General features: G+C 47.2%; 1 protein-coding gene across 1 annotated transcript in view; it reads left to right on the top strand.

Annotated features, from left to right (window-relative positions):
• The window catches only part of SHISA6 (shisa family member 6), a gene marked incomplete at both ends in the record, with an annotated part of 241,222 nt that overhangs the window by 44,605 nt on the left and 181,087 nt on the right, over window positions 1-15,530 (top strand). The window contains one exon of the mRNA XM_082067128.1: window positions 14,893-14,988. Coding sequence (XP_081923254.1) covers window positions 14,893-14,988 — 96 coding nt within the window. The remainder of the gene's footprint in view (window positions 1-14,892; window positions 14,989-15,530) is intronic.

Below are 15,530 nucleotides of genomic sequence, written 5' to 3'. Positions count from 1 at the left end.
AGAATTTTGCAATTTTTATAGAATGTTTTTGGAGTTTGGCCTAAGAGCCCCACTCCTTAATCCCCTTCACATTTAGCATCTCAGGTAACTCAGTTCTCCCACTGAGAACGGGAATATGTGGTCGAGGGGCTCCCAGGCTGTGGGTCAGGCTTGTCCCGGCAGAGATTGGGAGCAAACACCTTTGTGTTCGGCTCCTTGGCAGATCCTTTTCCAATCTCCTCTCCCTGCTATGGAAGCACACAGCTCCCGAGGGGATTAAAGAGCATCAGAATCAAGATCTGCAGCACAAGGCCAAGGGGGGTGTGCAGACCTAATTTCACTGGAATGGTATCGGAGACAGATCTGAACAGCACTAGTAATACATATCTGACCCTTGCAAAGGCATTCAGATATCAAAGAATGTTTATCTCTAACCTTAAAGTTCCTACTGGAGACAATCACTCCTTAGTATTCTCCCTCCAGCTGAGAAAAAGCAGCCTCTACCTTCCCTTCTGCTAATACCCTTGAAGCCTGTGTGCGGTGTGATCAGCCCTCCCTTTGCCCTTAATCACTTTCTCCCAGCCTATATAATTAAATTCCATCAGGTATTGCATCTAATTTTTGAGGCGCTCCCAAAGAACAAAAGCCAGTTCAGTCACAGGCGAACAGAACAAATTAATTAGAAGGGGAATATTAGGCCCTCTCTAAATTAGATCAGCAAATCTGCAGCAGAAGCGGCGCGGCTGGGCTGGCGATGATGCTGTTCCCTTCCTGAGCAGCTGCTCGGTTCCAGAGGTTGCGTACGGCGTTCAGAGACACAGTGTCGCCGGAAAGTGGATTAGGCTTGGAGCAACTCGTGTTAAAAGGCACTCCAGGGCACAATCTCAAAGCACAACACGGGGAATTGGTGGCCTTGTGTCTCTCATTAACGACGGTACAAGTTGTGCCATTAGCTTGCTTCGTTGTACTTTGGGAATGTCGCCCTGTCATATTCCTGCATATCTAACCCCAATAAAAGTGGATGTTACTGGAGTGTAGAGCTCTGCATAGTGCTATTTACCAACATTCCTCCTAGCTATGGGGGTCTTTATGAGTAAGCGCTGGAATTATCATATAAAACCAGATCAAATACCCAGAAGCCACTCTTTATGAGCGTTTACGAAAGTAAACAGACGGCGCCGGTGCAACTTCCAGCTACCTCTAGGAATGCGCAATCTTGAGGAATTGTCAACACAGCCACCTGTTACACAGCGAGCTGAGGATGCAGATGGTGCTGGTGGCCATGGGACGCACCGCGCGGAGCTCGCTGTGTGTGCCCCGCGCTCCCGGTCCCGCACAAACAGCCTCCGCGCTCCAGGAACACACGTTTTCACCCCTGGTGCAGGACCAAGTAGAGGAAACAAAATCCAATAGAGATAAGGAGGAGCTTGTGGGAGGGGGATAGAGTCTCCTGAAGTAATGCGTGTTGGTTCAATACAAAGAAGAGGTTTTAAAAACAAAACCAGTCTCATGTGTCCTGCCCTCAGTGGTGGCAGAAATGTCTGGTTGTTAATGCACCTGCAACTCTACCAAACATTCACTTCCCCCCATTTTCCCTGCTGGAAAGAACCTGCTGAGCTTGTGAGCTTTCTACATGTGTCTGCACCGGGAAGCCCTGGATGCGCTGCCAAGTGCTCGAGATGTGTCCCAGTGACTCTGTCCCATGCGGTTGGACATGGCCATGGTCCTGCGGTTTCAGTGATTAATAAACGGGCAACTGGTGATGATTCATAGAATCACAGAATCATTCAGATTGGAAAAGATCTTTAAGATCATCAGGTCCAACCATTAAACCAACATTGCCAAGTTCACAACTAAACCATGTCCCTAAGCACCACATCTGCGTGACAAGAAGCCATTTCCTCTTGTCTTATCACTTGTTACTTGGGAGAAGAGGCCGACACCTCCCTTGCTGCAATCTCCTTTCCAGTCATTGTAGAGAGTGAGAAGGTCTCCCCTGACCCTTTTCTCAAGGATAAACAACCCCAGTTCCCTCAAACGAGGACTTGTTCTGTAGACCCTTCACCAGCTTCATTGTCCTTCTTTGGAATCATATGTATTCCCATATGGAATCCTCTAGCTTGTTTGCCTTTTATAAAGAAAATAAAGCACCAGCAGAAGAGTTTCATGACAGAACCATTTTAGACCAGGAGTCTATGGGAACTTGCTGTCCTCATTGTACCGTACCATTTGCCATTCTCCTTTTAGCCAGTCTGTTTTTCTCTATAACTTTAAAGGTGTGACTGAATTCAGAGAAGATCCAGGGCAAATAGAGAGTTCATCTGTTTATAGCCATACCTTGAATGGACAGGAACAGACTAAAGGTATTCTTACCTCAGTGCAGATGGCTTAATACCAGTGAGAAAATAAGCTCTGGGGCTCCGTGTGAGAAGACAAGATGTGGCTTGGAGAGCAGAGCATCTTTGGAGTGTTGTCTATGTGCATGTTTACCCTTGGGGCAGAGATAGCCCAGCTGCTGTGAATTCACAGGCTCAGCACACGAGCACGGAGCTCCCGAAACCATTTTGCGTTTCTCGTGTACCTGGGCAAGGTGTTTCATCCCTCATGCCACTGGGTCAAGCACTTTGTCTCCCCTCATAAATTCTTCCCGTTTCCATGTCCAATATGGTTCCTCAGTAAGTTGTACGCTTTCAAATGGGGTTTTTCCCCCATCTTAACCAGAAAAAAAAAACCCAAACTTTAATAACAAATTCTCTAATGACAAACCCTGTGTTTTACATCCTCTGCCTTTTCTGTTCCTAGTGCTAGGACCAGGCCCTTCAGAAGGTCACTAATACACTAATACAATTATTTCCTCTCGTTTTATCCCTGGTCTCTCAGAGATTTCCGGAGATCATGTGCTTTAAGGACTCAGCTCTTCAGACTTTAGACAGCAGCAGGTACATTCCCTTTACTGCCCTACCCAGAAGGAAAAATGAGTCGTCATCATCCTTTTTCCCTGAAAGTCATTGCGCAACGTGCAGGCTGCAGTGTTAATGTGCGCGTGGACCATGTATTTCTAAACATTCTGTTTGTTGAGAAGGAACTTTATAAGCCAAGTGCATTTGGGGATTGTATCTGAAGTTTTGTAGCTTCTTTATTCAAGAAGATTATTGTAAATGCAGACGTTTTCAGGATTCCTGGAATTAATATCTTCGCATCAAATTAAAGCCGCTGTTTTAAAGTCAGTTAAGCATGCACGCGCAAACCAGTTTCACTTAGCTCTCTCAAGAGATGTAATTACTTGGAAATTAAGGGCTGAAGTTGCAGAAGTCCATGCAACACAAAATCCCAACAGGAGGCTGGGAAGCCTTGCAGTTTGGTTCAAAGATCATGCCATCTCTCTTATCCTCTGGGGACTTCCCGTTTTCAGTGTGATTTTGTAGCAACATAGTCATCTCCTTTGCAGAAGTGGGTTTCTCTAGTGTATGGGTTCTTGACATAATTTTCTGAGTGCTTGTAACAGAGCAGTAACTCTTTCCTGCTGCTTCCACTTGCTGAATCAGATTACAGAGAATTGGAAAAGCACTCGGCACTTCCCCCAGGTAACTTTTCCATGTAGGTAATTGCTGCTGTTGCCGTGGGAAGGCCGTGGAAAGGTGGTTTGATGAAGGGGAGCTGTAGGAAAGGCAGCAAACAGGAGAGGCCTTGGCTGTGTAGCTGTGACTGGGCCTGGAGGTACCCATGCCATCTCCAAGCTGAAATGAGTGAAAACACCCACGTTGTTGAGTAAACGTTCAGCTTTCTCTTCTTTGTACCCTGGCCACTGAAAGCAAGCCAAAACCCTCTAGAGAAGGAATGTGAAAAGCAAATTCTATAAATAATTCTATAAATTATATAATAATAATAGTGCAGGAGCAGTGACCTCAGGTCAGAATAGGACACTGGATCAGGCCACCTGTGCACAATCTTCTCTTTCATCCCTTGTTTATTAACCACCGCAGGTGTTGCCATCAGTCCTCCTTTATTTCCAGTTTCTACACGAACTGACAGTCCATGTGAGTTGTCCTCAGGAAACAAAGATTCATCCCTTTCTCTTAACACAGCCAAGTGTCTGAGTCATGAGTACACCCAGCATCCAGGTCGCTTGACGTACCCTGGTTTAGCAGCTCTGCCGCCTCTGTTGGTCACCTCAATTAAAAGCCGAGCACAAGATGCATTCTTTGAAGCTATGACTTCTTAGTAACGCCAGTTTATTGTGAGAAGCTTAAAGGTATAACAGCTTCAGTGGTTGGTGCTGCACCCACACAGACTAACATCCAACGTGGCTTTGGTCAGGAATATGGCAGGAGACACTCGGAGAGGAGGAGTACTAAATTTGTCCTGGCAAATGAAGACTTTAGCTCTGGCAGCAAGTAAGAAATCGGGCTTGTGCAGAGGAAAGCGAGCGCGTCTCACCCTGCGCTGCTTTGCTGGAGTGTGTGTGTGTCCTGGTTTTGTTAAAAAAAAGTTTCTCTTTTAGTGAATTTGCCTGTCAGCTCAAGCTTCATATGAGCTGCATTTTCCTGGTGAGCCAGATCCATGTTTTGGTAAACATAGCGATGGAATGTGAGGTTATTGATAAGGACAGATTCACATCTCGCCAGAGGGGCAACGAGAAACAGGTGACCAAAAAACTGACCAACTGAGTATAACATCCCATTCACGTGAATACTTCATATAAAAGTGGGAGATCACCAGGATCTCGTCCCTTTTCCTTATGGCGACATTAGCAGAAGACCTTGCAAGTCATCCCTGCGAACCAAGGCCAGTGACAGACTGAATCCAGCTCCGGTTGGCTGCAGAGTCCAGTCCAGGACTTCGGGTGCTGGCTCTGCAGTTGCTGGGACTTTCAAGATTGGTTTAGTATATTTTGTATTATTTTCTCTATTCTTATTAGTAGCATTAGTAAAACATGTTTAATTTTTCCAACTCTCTTCTCTCTGTCTTTCTTTCCCTCCCGATCACCTGTCTTGAGTGGGAAGCGGGGAGAGAGAGGGGCTGAAGGCGGGGGAGAGGGGGCTAACAATACATCTGCCATGGTTTTATTGTCACCCCGCAATCTAAACCCTGGATAGTGTGACACGGTGGGACGGGCTGTGCAGCCCGGGTTTGTGGAGCCGGCCCTTACCTACCTCACGTTGCTGGGGAGAACACGTGTGCCATGGAATTTAACACCGTTGCAGGGAGAGCAGACAAGATTTTTATGAGATAATTAATTAAGATGGTTTCTCTAAATGTGTCAAGCGAAAGATTTTATGTGCATCTAAGCTGACAGTTTCTCTGGCTGGATACTTTTAAATTTCTTCCATACTGATCTGGGAATTAGTATTGGGAGATGGGAAACGGATTTATGATCACACTTCATAGATGCAGCGTTGCTCTCAAAATACAGTATAGCCAAAGGGAGCTCACCTCCCATGTGGAGCTGAAAGTGTACTGTTAGTTATTTAACATTTTAACACTCAAAATACAAGAAATAGGTGCAACAGTGCTTGTGCTTGTAGTTCAAGTTAATACAGAAAGACTCATTTATTCTGCCTTTAAAATGGATCTATAAAACTAATACTCACCTTGGGTCTCTGGGGTTGTGCTCACTCTTCCCACGTCTCTCTGGTTGGGTCGTCAGTTTGTCACCAGGGACAAGGTGGCTGTGTCAGCCAGGGTAGGTGACAGACACGGTGTTGCTGTCACAGCTCAAACAAGCCAGAAGCAGCTCGGGTCTGGGCAAGCCCAGACCAGCCCCAGGACCCCACGCTGGCGGGTCAGTACAAACCCTGCGGGTTTTCAGTGGTGATAGCAGAAGCCGTATTTATTGGGCTGCCACAGAGACACCATTGAAACACAGGAGGGCAAACCCCTGGCAGCCAGCAGAGCTGTGCCCTTACTGCAGCCACCATGGGGTCCGTGATGCTCAGGAAATGCCATGGAGACAGTGGCTGCTTTGATGGTGCATCTCCCATCGTCTGCTCTGTCACACCCTGCAGCTGCTCCGTGGACGTTTCTTCCAGGGAAGTGCTGTGGGTCTGTGTTTTCCTCTTTTTTTTCTTTATTTTTTTTACTGCTGTTAAGTACGTGGAAACAGGAGCTGAAGCCTGAGAGATGCGCGGTCCTTCCTCAGGCGGGACTTAGTTTACATACAAATAAATACTTCTGTCACCAAATTCCCCTGGTTCACAGGCCTGCCAGCATGCAGGGATCTGGGGTCAAGTACACTCCCTGTGTTATATTACACCATATAATATAAGACCCACCTGGCAGGGATCAGAAAAGCCATAGCCTGGTGTTTAGGTGCTTGCCAGGAATGAAGAGGCACGGCCTCGAATGCTTGTTGGCAAGGAGAGTAATTAAAACTCCTTCTTTTGAGAGCTGGGTGGGCGAGCGAACCACAAAACTGGATAAAACTGTATACACATTACTGTGAAAACCTTCAGCATTTAATTGTGACTGATACTCTTTGTATAGAATAGTTTAAATCAACCCACAGTAATTGTTTCCTTGCTACAGAATTCAGCAGGATGATAAAACAGTCCTCGGTCTCTATTATGTTTCCCTGAGAGGGTGTTATGTGGAAAGCAACAATGTGTGAGGACTAGGGATAAGTGAACTGATTCACAGGCTGGTAAAAGCAAAAAACAAAACAAACCAACAAACAAAAGCCAACAAAACCCACCAAACAGAAAGAACCTTTTTCTCCTTTTCCCCTATTACCAGTGGGAAAAAACTGATTTTCAGTTACACTAGGCTTTTATGCATCTAAGACTGCTCTGAATGGGAGCCCCAGATCTGTTTAGTTACTCATATGTTTAGTAGTGGCTTTTTTGTATTTACTGGGCAAGGATTGTAACCGGGTGAGTTTTCTATAGAGATATTTCTCAGTCTTTATTTGCTTGTGCATTCACTGTGTTTTACCTATTGCTGTAAGTGGTATACAGGATGGAAAAGGGTCCTTATATCCTCAAGGTCCTTATATCCTCAAGAAAAAAATCAGAGTCCCTTTTCCTTCTTTTTTCCTTCCATGCGAAGGGGAATAGCTTTGGTGGAGCATCTCCCTTATGAGGAAAAGCTGAGGGAGCTGGGTCTCTTCAGCATGGAGAAGAGGAGACAGAGGGGTGACCTCATTGATGTTTACAGATATATAAAGGGGGAGTGTCAGGAGGATGGAGCCAGGTAATGGGGCAGTGGGTTCATACTGGAACACAAGAGGTTCCACTTAAATTTGAGAATAAGCTTCTTCCCGGTGAGGGTGGCAGAGCCTGGCCCAGGCTGCCCAGGGAGGTTGTGGAGTCTCCTTCTGTGCAGACATTCCAACCCGCCTGGACACCTTCCTGTGTAACCTCATCTGGGTGTTCCTGCTCCATGGGGGGATTGCACTGGATGAGCTTTCCAGGTGCCTTCCAACCTCTGACATCCTGGGATTCTGTGATTCAGCACAGGAATGAGGAGGGCAGAAATCCGAAAGCCTGTTTGTGTGAGCCCCTCATTCCTGATTGCATGAAGGGGAACATCCATGGGGTCTCTTTATTCTGCTGTACTGTAAAGGACAGTTCCTTCTTGGCTTTTGGGGAATGAAACGTTTGCTTTTTGTGGGGCTTTAGAGGAAGCTTCAAGACACACGCGTGTAACTCAGTTCAGCTGTGCACTGATGAGGAGCAGATCACAGGAGCAGAGCTGTTTTCTGCACAAACCAGGTACTTAATTAGGTTTTTCTTCTAACCACCACGTGCAGCCAGAGCCTTGGAGAGGTGCTGTATTTTATTTTCCTATCAATTTAATCCTCTCGCTTTGAAAGTGTTTTTTATTTAGACGTCTCAGCAGGATACGAACTCATCACTGTATTTCTGTCATCCCCGATGCGTGTTGCCAGCGAGACCTTTTAGACCTGCAGTCCTGTATTTTACTTGCACGTAGTCATTTTTTTAAGTTAACAGAATTTAAACATGATATTTCCAGAAGTCTCTTACAGCTTGTTACAGCTTGCAGGGGGGTTGCAAAATCAGGGACAATTGCTGTAGTTAACGGAGTAAACAATTAACAAAAGATGTTCCCTTGGCCACTTATCAGGAGAACCAGCACAGGTTTTAGCTTTGCTTTCTACATCTTTTCCAATGCCAGAAAGATACATGAGTATGACCCGGACTCATGCAGCAAACTGCACCAGGCTTGGCTTGGTGTGCTGTGCGGTAAGTGGGCATGTTTTTGGCAGGGTTGCCAGTTCGGACTGACACAAACCCAGTGCCAGGAAACTGTTCCCCGTTCTTGCGATGTTGTGGGAAATGTTCCAGTATGTGTCATTGTCCAGTTTGGGGCCAGTAGTTTTACTTGAGAGCTCCAGTATTCAGTCAGGAATAGTAAGCTTTTGGGAGTGATGCTGGTGAGAGTTTTTACCACATTTTCTGATGTGCTGGGTGGTCAGATTGGCAAGAGCTTGCTGGGGCCCAGACCAGCTGATCAAACTGGTCCCAGTGGCACAGGCCTGCCCGGCTCATGGTGGGTAAGACGTGTGTCACGGAGGCACCCTGAGGCTAGTTTAAGAGACAACAGGGTCCAAAACAACTTTTATTAAACTGGTGAGAAACAGGGTTTTAACACTCCAAAAGTGTCTTGAATACAGGTTCGGATATCAGTTGAGGAAAATTATTAAGGGGCAGCAACTAATAATTCAGGAGGTCCACAGAGTGCATGCACACGGCTTCACCAAAACAATACCGGAACTGCCCCTGAGTCCGGGCAGAGTCCACACTTGCCTGAACACGGTGTGGGATTATTTTAAAGAGATACACATACGGAAGGTGTACACTCGCAATCCTGTGAGGCTAAATTTATAATACACTCGCAATCCTGCGAGGGTTAATACACGTGCAAATGTGCACGGAATATTACACGTGCTTATGTGGAAGCACAGGAGGAAAATACACCCACGATTATGCGAGGATTAATTTATACACGTGCTCATATTGAGCACGGAAAGTGCGCATGCAAATGTGCACGGAAAGTATAAATACACTCTCAATCCTGTGCGGGTTAATTTTCCTCACACCCATGGTGGCAAGGCAAGTGGAGTCTCCACCCCGGGGGGGCTCTCGGGGGCAGCATCTCGCTAGTGCTCCGGAGACCCGCGACAATGAGTCAAGAGTCCCGTTTTCTGTTGGCTGATCAGATCTGACTGGGCATTCCAGAAGCTTCTCTGCACCCCACCCTGGCTGTGAGGTTCCCCTGAAGCCTCCAAACATCCCCCACACTGGCGCCCGCGGCTCCCTGGCGCCTCGGCACTCCCTTCTCCTAACCCCTCTTCTAATGGCCCTGGCCAGAGGGCTCCCGAGGCCAAGCAAAAGAAGCTGTCAGCCTCAGGCACCAGAGAGAGAGGGAGATGTGTCTGCTCCTTCCATGATGAAGGAGGGAGGAGGAGAGAGGGCGGTTCATCCTGCCACAACTGGCTCTGTCTGCTCAGGTGAGGTGTCTGTTCTCTTTCAAAAACATCACAAAAAACTCGGGGACCTGTGGGGGTTCCTGCTGGGCTGTGGACACTGAGGCGGGCGAGGAGATGGACAAGGCCACCCCTGTCATCTCCTCAGCACAGGTGGCCCCATGGGGGCTGGTTTAAGGAGGGTCTGCGGTCAGCAGTCTCATGGGATGGAGAACAAGAGGGATGAAGCAGGGAAGGACGTGACAAGGGCCTAGCGTGAGGAAAAGGGAGGTAAAGAGAGACAGTTATTTTGAAAGCAGGTGAAATTATGGGTAGGTTATCGCATTATTAGGACAGGGCGAGTGCAACTCGGCTCTCCTTAGCCCACCACTGTGATTTAAGCTGAGGAGAATCTGTAGGGCATAGAAAATTATTGTTCCCTGCACTGATGTGGCCTACACCGTGTCCATGTCTGTCCGCACAGTGCTGACAGCTCAGCCTGAGCACCACTCAACACTTCCCAGCTGCTTTTTATTTTTGTATGTACGTTTGCATGTTCAGGATAGACAGTGATCCCAGTTCTATGGTATTAAACCAGAAAAAACACAGTCTGTGTGTGAGAGGCCCTTACTGGGCCTTCATTCTGACAAGTGCCAGCTGGCTCCGGTTTGTTTGGGGTTTTTTTAAGAAAGAAAACAGCAGTGTTTCAGTGGCATCCCTTGGGTGTCCTTTCTTATAACTGCGATCTCTGTTAATCTGCACCCCATGTTGTGGTAAAATACCCGGCCTGTGTGCAAGTGCTTCCCTCAGCGGGGTCGCTGGCAGCCATGTCTGATACCCACCAATTTCTGCAATTAGACTTTCCTCAAGTTGGGTTGGTTTGTGTGCTCGCTGGCTGCCCTGTGCCGCTCCAGCCCCAAGAATTCCTTGGTTTGGGTCCGAGCGGTGCCTGCCCTTGCAATCAGAGATGGTTGTGTTGGGCCGACAGGACAGGCCGATGTAGAGCAGCTCAGCAAACACTTTACTGCCATTTTGGCAGCTCACAGTCTTTGTCTTGGTCTGCTGATATGTGTAAAATAACTCCGAAAAGAATCCTGCCGGCACAGATGAGCAGCTTCAGAGGCAGGTAGGCCGTGGGGGGTTTTCTTCCCCCTAATAAGTTTGTTTGGTTTTTGGTTTTGTTTGTGTTTCCACAGAAATCTGTCTGACCATTTTCCTGCTGAGGAGTTTGGATGTGGGGACTCCTCTAGGGTGTAGTGTTTTTTATTGTTTTTGTTGTTGTTTTCAAGGAAATTTGGGACAAGGATGAGGTCAGAATCCCAGAGTGTATCGGGCTGTCCATGGCAGTCCCTGTCGCCCTCTCAGGATGATGTAATCCGTACTCAGTAATAACATTTCCAAGAGGTAGATAACAGCATTTTAGTTCAGCTCTAATAATTCTGTTAAATCAGAGCTGGGGTTGTAATTGCTGTTTGTGACTGAGTTTGTTCCATATGTGTGTTATGCAGGATGCCATTGTAATGAAATGTTCCCTCTTTGAGCTGTATGCCCTAAAGAATATGCCTTTATTTTGTGGCAGGCAAAACATGCATCTACTTTCTGCCTCTGCTGTGCCTTATAAGCGAAGGAGAGGGAAAAAATAGTCATCTTTTGCATTGTTTCAATTTATTTTGGAAATTTTAAGTTGTGTGAGTGTTAGTCTTCATTTGCTTTAGTAACACACAACCTTGCTGGAGTCCTGTTCATTTCTTTTAATGAAAAAGCCTGCAAGCCTATGTGCATCTGAGGGTTTGTATGCATTGGAGCACACGGATACGAGTATGAGCAAGAGGGAAAAGTCTCTCCGAGAGAGTCAGACACGGTGCTCCGAGGCAGCATTTTAAATTTTATCCTTGCCGTGAGAAACAGACCTTAGAGATACAAAAATCTCCAGAGGAATAGTGTATTAAAAGACAGCACGTTCCGTGCCGTGAGATCAGGCAGGTGGGTGGCCGCTTTGCTTTGGAAGTAGCGCGTGTTGTCAGACCCCATCGCCATCAAATGTGGCTTCTGTGCGGCGTGCTTCATTCACAGGCACAGGATGCAGGGGAGTGCGGAGGGGACACTGGTTGTGATCTTAGCGACCAGCAAGCCCAGGAGAGAGTTAACACCTGCTAGGAGACCTGGATATGGAAAACTGGCAGACAGCAGCTAATTCGACCCAAAGCGGGAGCTGCAAAAGAGGGAACGTGTGTGCTGGGAGCCTGCGGACAGGAGTGTGCTGGGCTGAGCTGCCTCGCTCGCCACGCTGATCTTGCTCTATCTGACTTCTTTTATGTCTCAGATGCTGCCTCTGGGTCCTGGGTTTCAGCTCCCTGGCGTGGAATGTCTTGTGTGTGCTCGCAGGGAATACAACACCACAAGGCAGCTTTGCTCTGATGCGATCTCCCGTGCGGGAGGAGGGAGAGCGATGTGACTAATGCCCGCAGACAGCAGGGACAAGATAGCCGTCAAACTGTCCCCACCTCATTTACACAGCAGATTTAGCTCAGAGACCTCCGTTTTTTTGTGTGCTCGGGGTTCTGCAACAGCTCCGTGTCACCGCCCGGCCCCGCAGGGCAATGAACACACCACACGGGGCTGGTGCAGCCTCCAGCACCGGCTCAGGGGAGCCCCGCAGGGTTTCAGAGACCCCTTCTGTCTGGAATGGCAGTCTGAAAATCTGTCCATTTACACTTGTTTTCTAAGAAATCGGGCCATTTTTAGCTCTCCTGTTACAGAGCAAAACGCCCGGCTTCAGCCTGGGAAAAGCGAACACCTTAGGTAAGCTCCAGGGGCTCCTTCTTGCCCACAAGACAGGCGTCTCCATCTGCAGCCGAGCTGTGGCTGAACCCCCTTTGGTGAGGGCCGGTCCCTCTCCACCACCTGCAGAAGGACTCCCTGCACAGCTGGAGGGAGGAAGGGGGAAAACAGCCCCCGTGGAGACTGAAACAGGGATGTTTTGGGTCTGGTATAGCCCTGTCTGCGCTCCCACTGCTCTGCGGCCTCATCTGCTTGTGCTTGAGCTTCTTCAGCTCTGCTGTGGCTACTGGGTACATGTGTTTTGGGAAGGGAGCGTTCCCTTCCAGTGTGAAACATCTCAGTCAAGAAGTGATTTTCTATGAAAAGGTCTATTTGGAAAACAGCACCTGAGCATGGCCCAGCAGCAGCGCCCAAGGCTCTTCTGAAAAGTAAAAGCTGCATTTCTATGCCGCAAAGCCGAGAGGAATGATCACAAGTCATCAGGAATAAAAAAAATGTCTGTAAAACAAATGTACCATCCTGTAATGTATCTGTAAAAAGGAGAAACTCATGCCACTTGAAGTCTAAAAATTCAGGTTTCTCATGGGGAAACAAAACTCCTGTTCAAATGCTAATGGGTTGTTATCACAGGAATGTTTTAATTTAACTTCTGTGTAATATATGAAGGGGCAGAGCAAGGTTCAGAGAGCAAGTGGCTGATGAATGATCTTCAATCTGCCAGTAAATGTTTGCATTTTCTTTCTTGTATATACTTCCTCTTCTTGATCTCTGTCTTAAACCCATTCTCCAAAGGGACATAGAAAAGACAGCTGATTTGAGCTAGAGGTAATAGCACATACTTGTGTGTTTCTTTTACCCTTGTTTAAAACGGTACATTTATGGCACTGATGGAGGGTCAGTCCCTAGAGCAGCTGGCCCTGAGAGTGTAGCAATCGGCAGCATATGAGCAAATATTGGCTTACTGGAAAGAAAAAATCATAGAATCATGAAATCATTTTGGTTGGAAGCGGCCCTCAAGATCATCGAGTCCAACCATAACCTGACTCTGGCACTAACCCGTGTCCCTAAGAACCTCGTCTATGTGCCTTTTGAATACCTCAGGGATGGTGACCATTAAAAATAGGTGAGGGAAGGGAGTGGGATGCTTTTTCTATTAGGGAGGAATAAACATTGTTACAGGTCTCAGCATCTTCTGCCTGCCACACGTCAGCCCCCTCTGAGGATCTTCAACGTGCTCTTTTGGCGGCAAAGTCAGTTTTAGGCTCTCCTGGTGTCCTCCCTGAGCGGGCAGTGGGGTTTGGAGCCTGCTCAGACCCATCGCAGGGCAGAACAGGGGGGCATTTGGGGGCAATTTAGACCTCAGGGCGGTGTTTACCCTCAGCCTGCCCACCTGCAAGGTGGACTGTGACGACAGGAGTAATGGCCTGCAAAACCAGTCGCAGCTGCTGGGATACCGTGGTGAGAATGACCGGATGAAAAGAGGAAAACTTTGCAGACTGATGAGATTTCAAAGTCTCTGTTCCTATCAGTTTTCACAGCGTTGCCAGGGAGCCTGAAAGTGTGTGAGAGCAAACGGCATTTGGTCTCAGTGTTTGAAAAACAGTCAAGGGCTGTAGCATCTGTCAGGGGCAATGCCAGCCAGCCAGAACGTGGCCCCGGGCTGCATTTCCACCTGCATCCCTGATGCCCATTTAGGCCTCCCCATCGCCTCCTGACTCAGCTCTGCTGCTCGGGACCATCTGCCGTGCTGGACCCCCAGCCACTGCGGCTCAAACCGCGACACATCTGCTTGTGCAGAAAGGAACCGAGGAGCTGGAGACTTAACGGTCCCAGCCCCTGCGGCTGCCTTCCTCCTACCCCCCCACCTCGCTTATCTTTGCCTCTTTCTAAAATAAAAGGAATAGAAAAATTAACAACATGAAAAAGGGAGGAGATGATAAAGAGTATCTGAAAAATTATCTATGTACTCATTTCAGAGCTTTGCATGGTAACAGGGAGGCAGAAGGCCTTTTTCTTTATTAATAGATTAAAATATTAAAAAGCTGGGTGTCTTCTGAACCTGCTCTTTTGTCATGGTCTGATAAAGCTCCTGCAGGAGACTTGCACTTGAGAAACTATCCAGGAATGCTGCTTAAGGACCAGAGCAAATCAAAGTTTTCTGTCATACTGTTAATAGGGACTTGGGTCCAGCCTGGACAAGAGTGATATTTGCACCTTTGCTTTTGTGCTAAGACAAAATCTCTACCAACGGGACACAAATGCTGTCAGGGGTCTGTTTGGAATCGGGAAGAATCAAAGCCACGTCTCTTCTGATTTCCTTTAGCTCCTTAGTCTGAAGGGTTTGAGTGAGACCAGTTCCTGGGCCGTGCTGCTCCAGCAAACCTGAGTCTCAGAGATTGGGGTGTTTGATTTGGCATGTCAGTGGTTCCCCTCTCAGAATCTGATCATTCCTTGGCACTTAACAAAACATGCAATTGTTCTTCATACATCTTTGCCCATAAAGCAATGAGAGTTTGATGCTGCTATAACTGGTACGTTCTGTTATACCCTCTGCTTGCCAGTGATAATGGAACCATGTGGTGGGGGCCTTGGTACCCATAAATGAGGGTGAGAGCAGGGCTATATAACATATATGTGTGTTGATATATATATATATACACACAGAGAGACAGCAAATAAAGGCTTCTTTGTTTTCTTTTCCTTGGCAGGTCACTATGGAAAGGATATTTACCGAAGTGGAGGACCAGATCTCCATAATTTCATCTCCTCCGGGTTTGTCACATTAGGAAGAGGACACACGAAGGGTACAGTGGAAACAATTTTTTGCTAAATAGAAAAATTGTTTTAAATAAAAAAAAAGCTATAACTCAGAAGCCAGGTTCTAAGTGCTATGAGATAACAGTATTGGACTGCAGTCAGTGGGTTTAGTCTAGCAAATATTGCTGCAGGTAAAATACTGTGCTCCCGGCAGAACCTTTTAAATCCTAGCAAGGGAGACAGAGGGAGAGCGGGGAGTCAGACAGCCGGGCTCCAGCCTCCACTCTGACTGTGCAGTTCAACAATTTATACTGCTTTTTGTTTTCCTGGGTGCATGGTTGCAAACCACCATTGTGCTGCTGTACTTACAAAGGGAAAGGGAGGGAGCGCAATGCTGTCCGAGGGCAGGCAGCGAACACTGCGAGAGTGCGTTTCTGGATTTCTTTTGTTTGACTTCCGGGCTTTTTTTTGGGGGGGTATTATGAATATTTTATAAAATGATTTCTTTTTAGGTCCTATAACATATCTTTTATGTGTTCATATAATCTGTGATATAATGTACAAACGTGAAATCACAAAAATATACATA

This window comes from Streptopelia decaocto, assembly GCF_964273445.1.
Source record: "Streptopelia decaocto genome assembly, chromosome: 16".
In the NCBI taxonomy this organism is placed as follows: domain Eukaryota; kingdom Metazoa; phylum Chordata; class Aves; order Columbiformes; family Columbidae; genus Streptopelia; species Streptopelia decaocto.
This window is presented reverse-complemented; position numbering and strand designations above follow the sequence as displayed.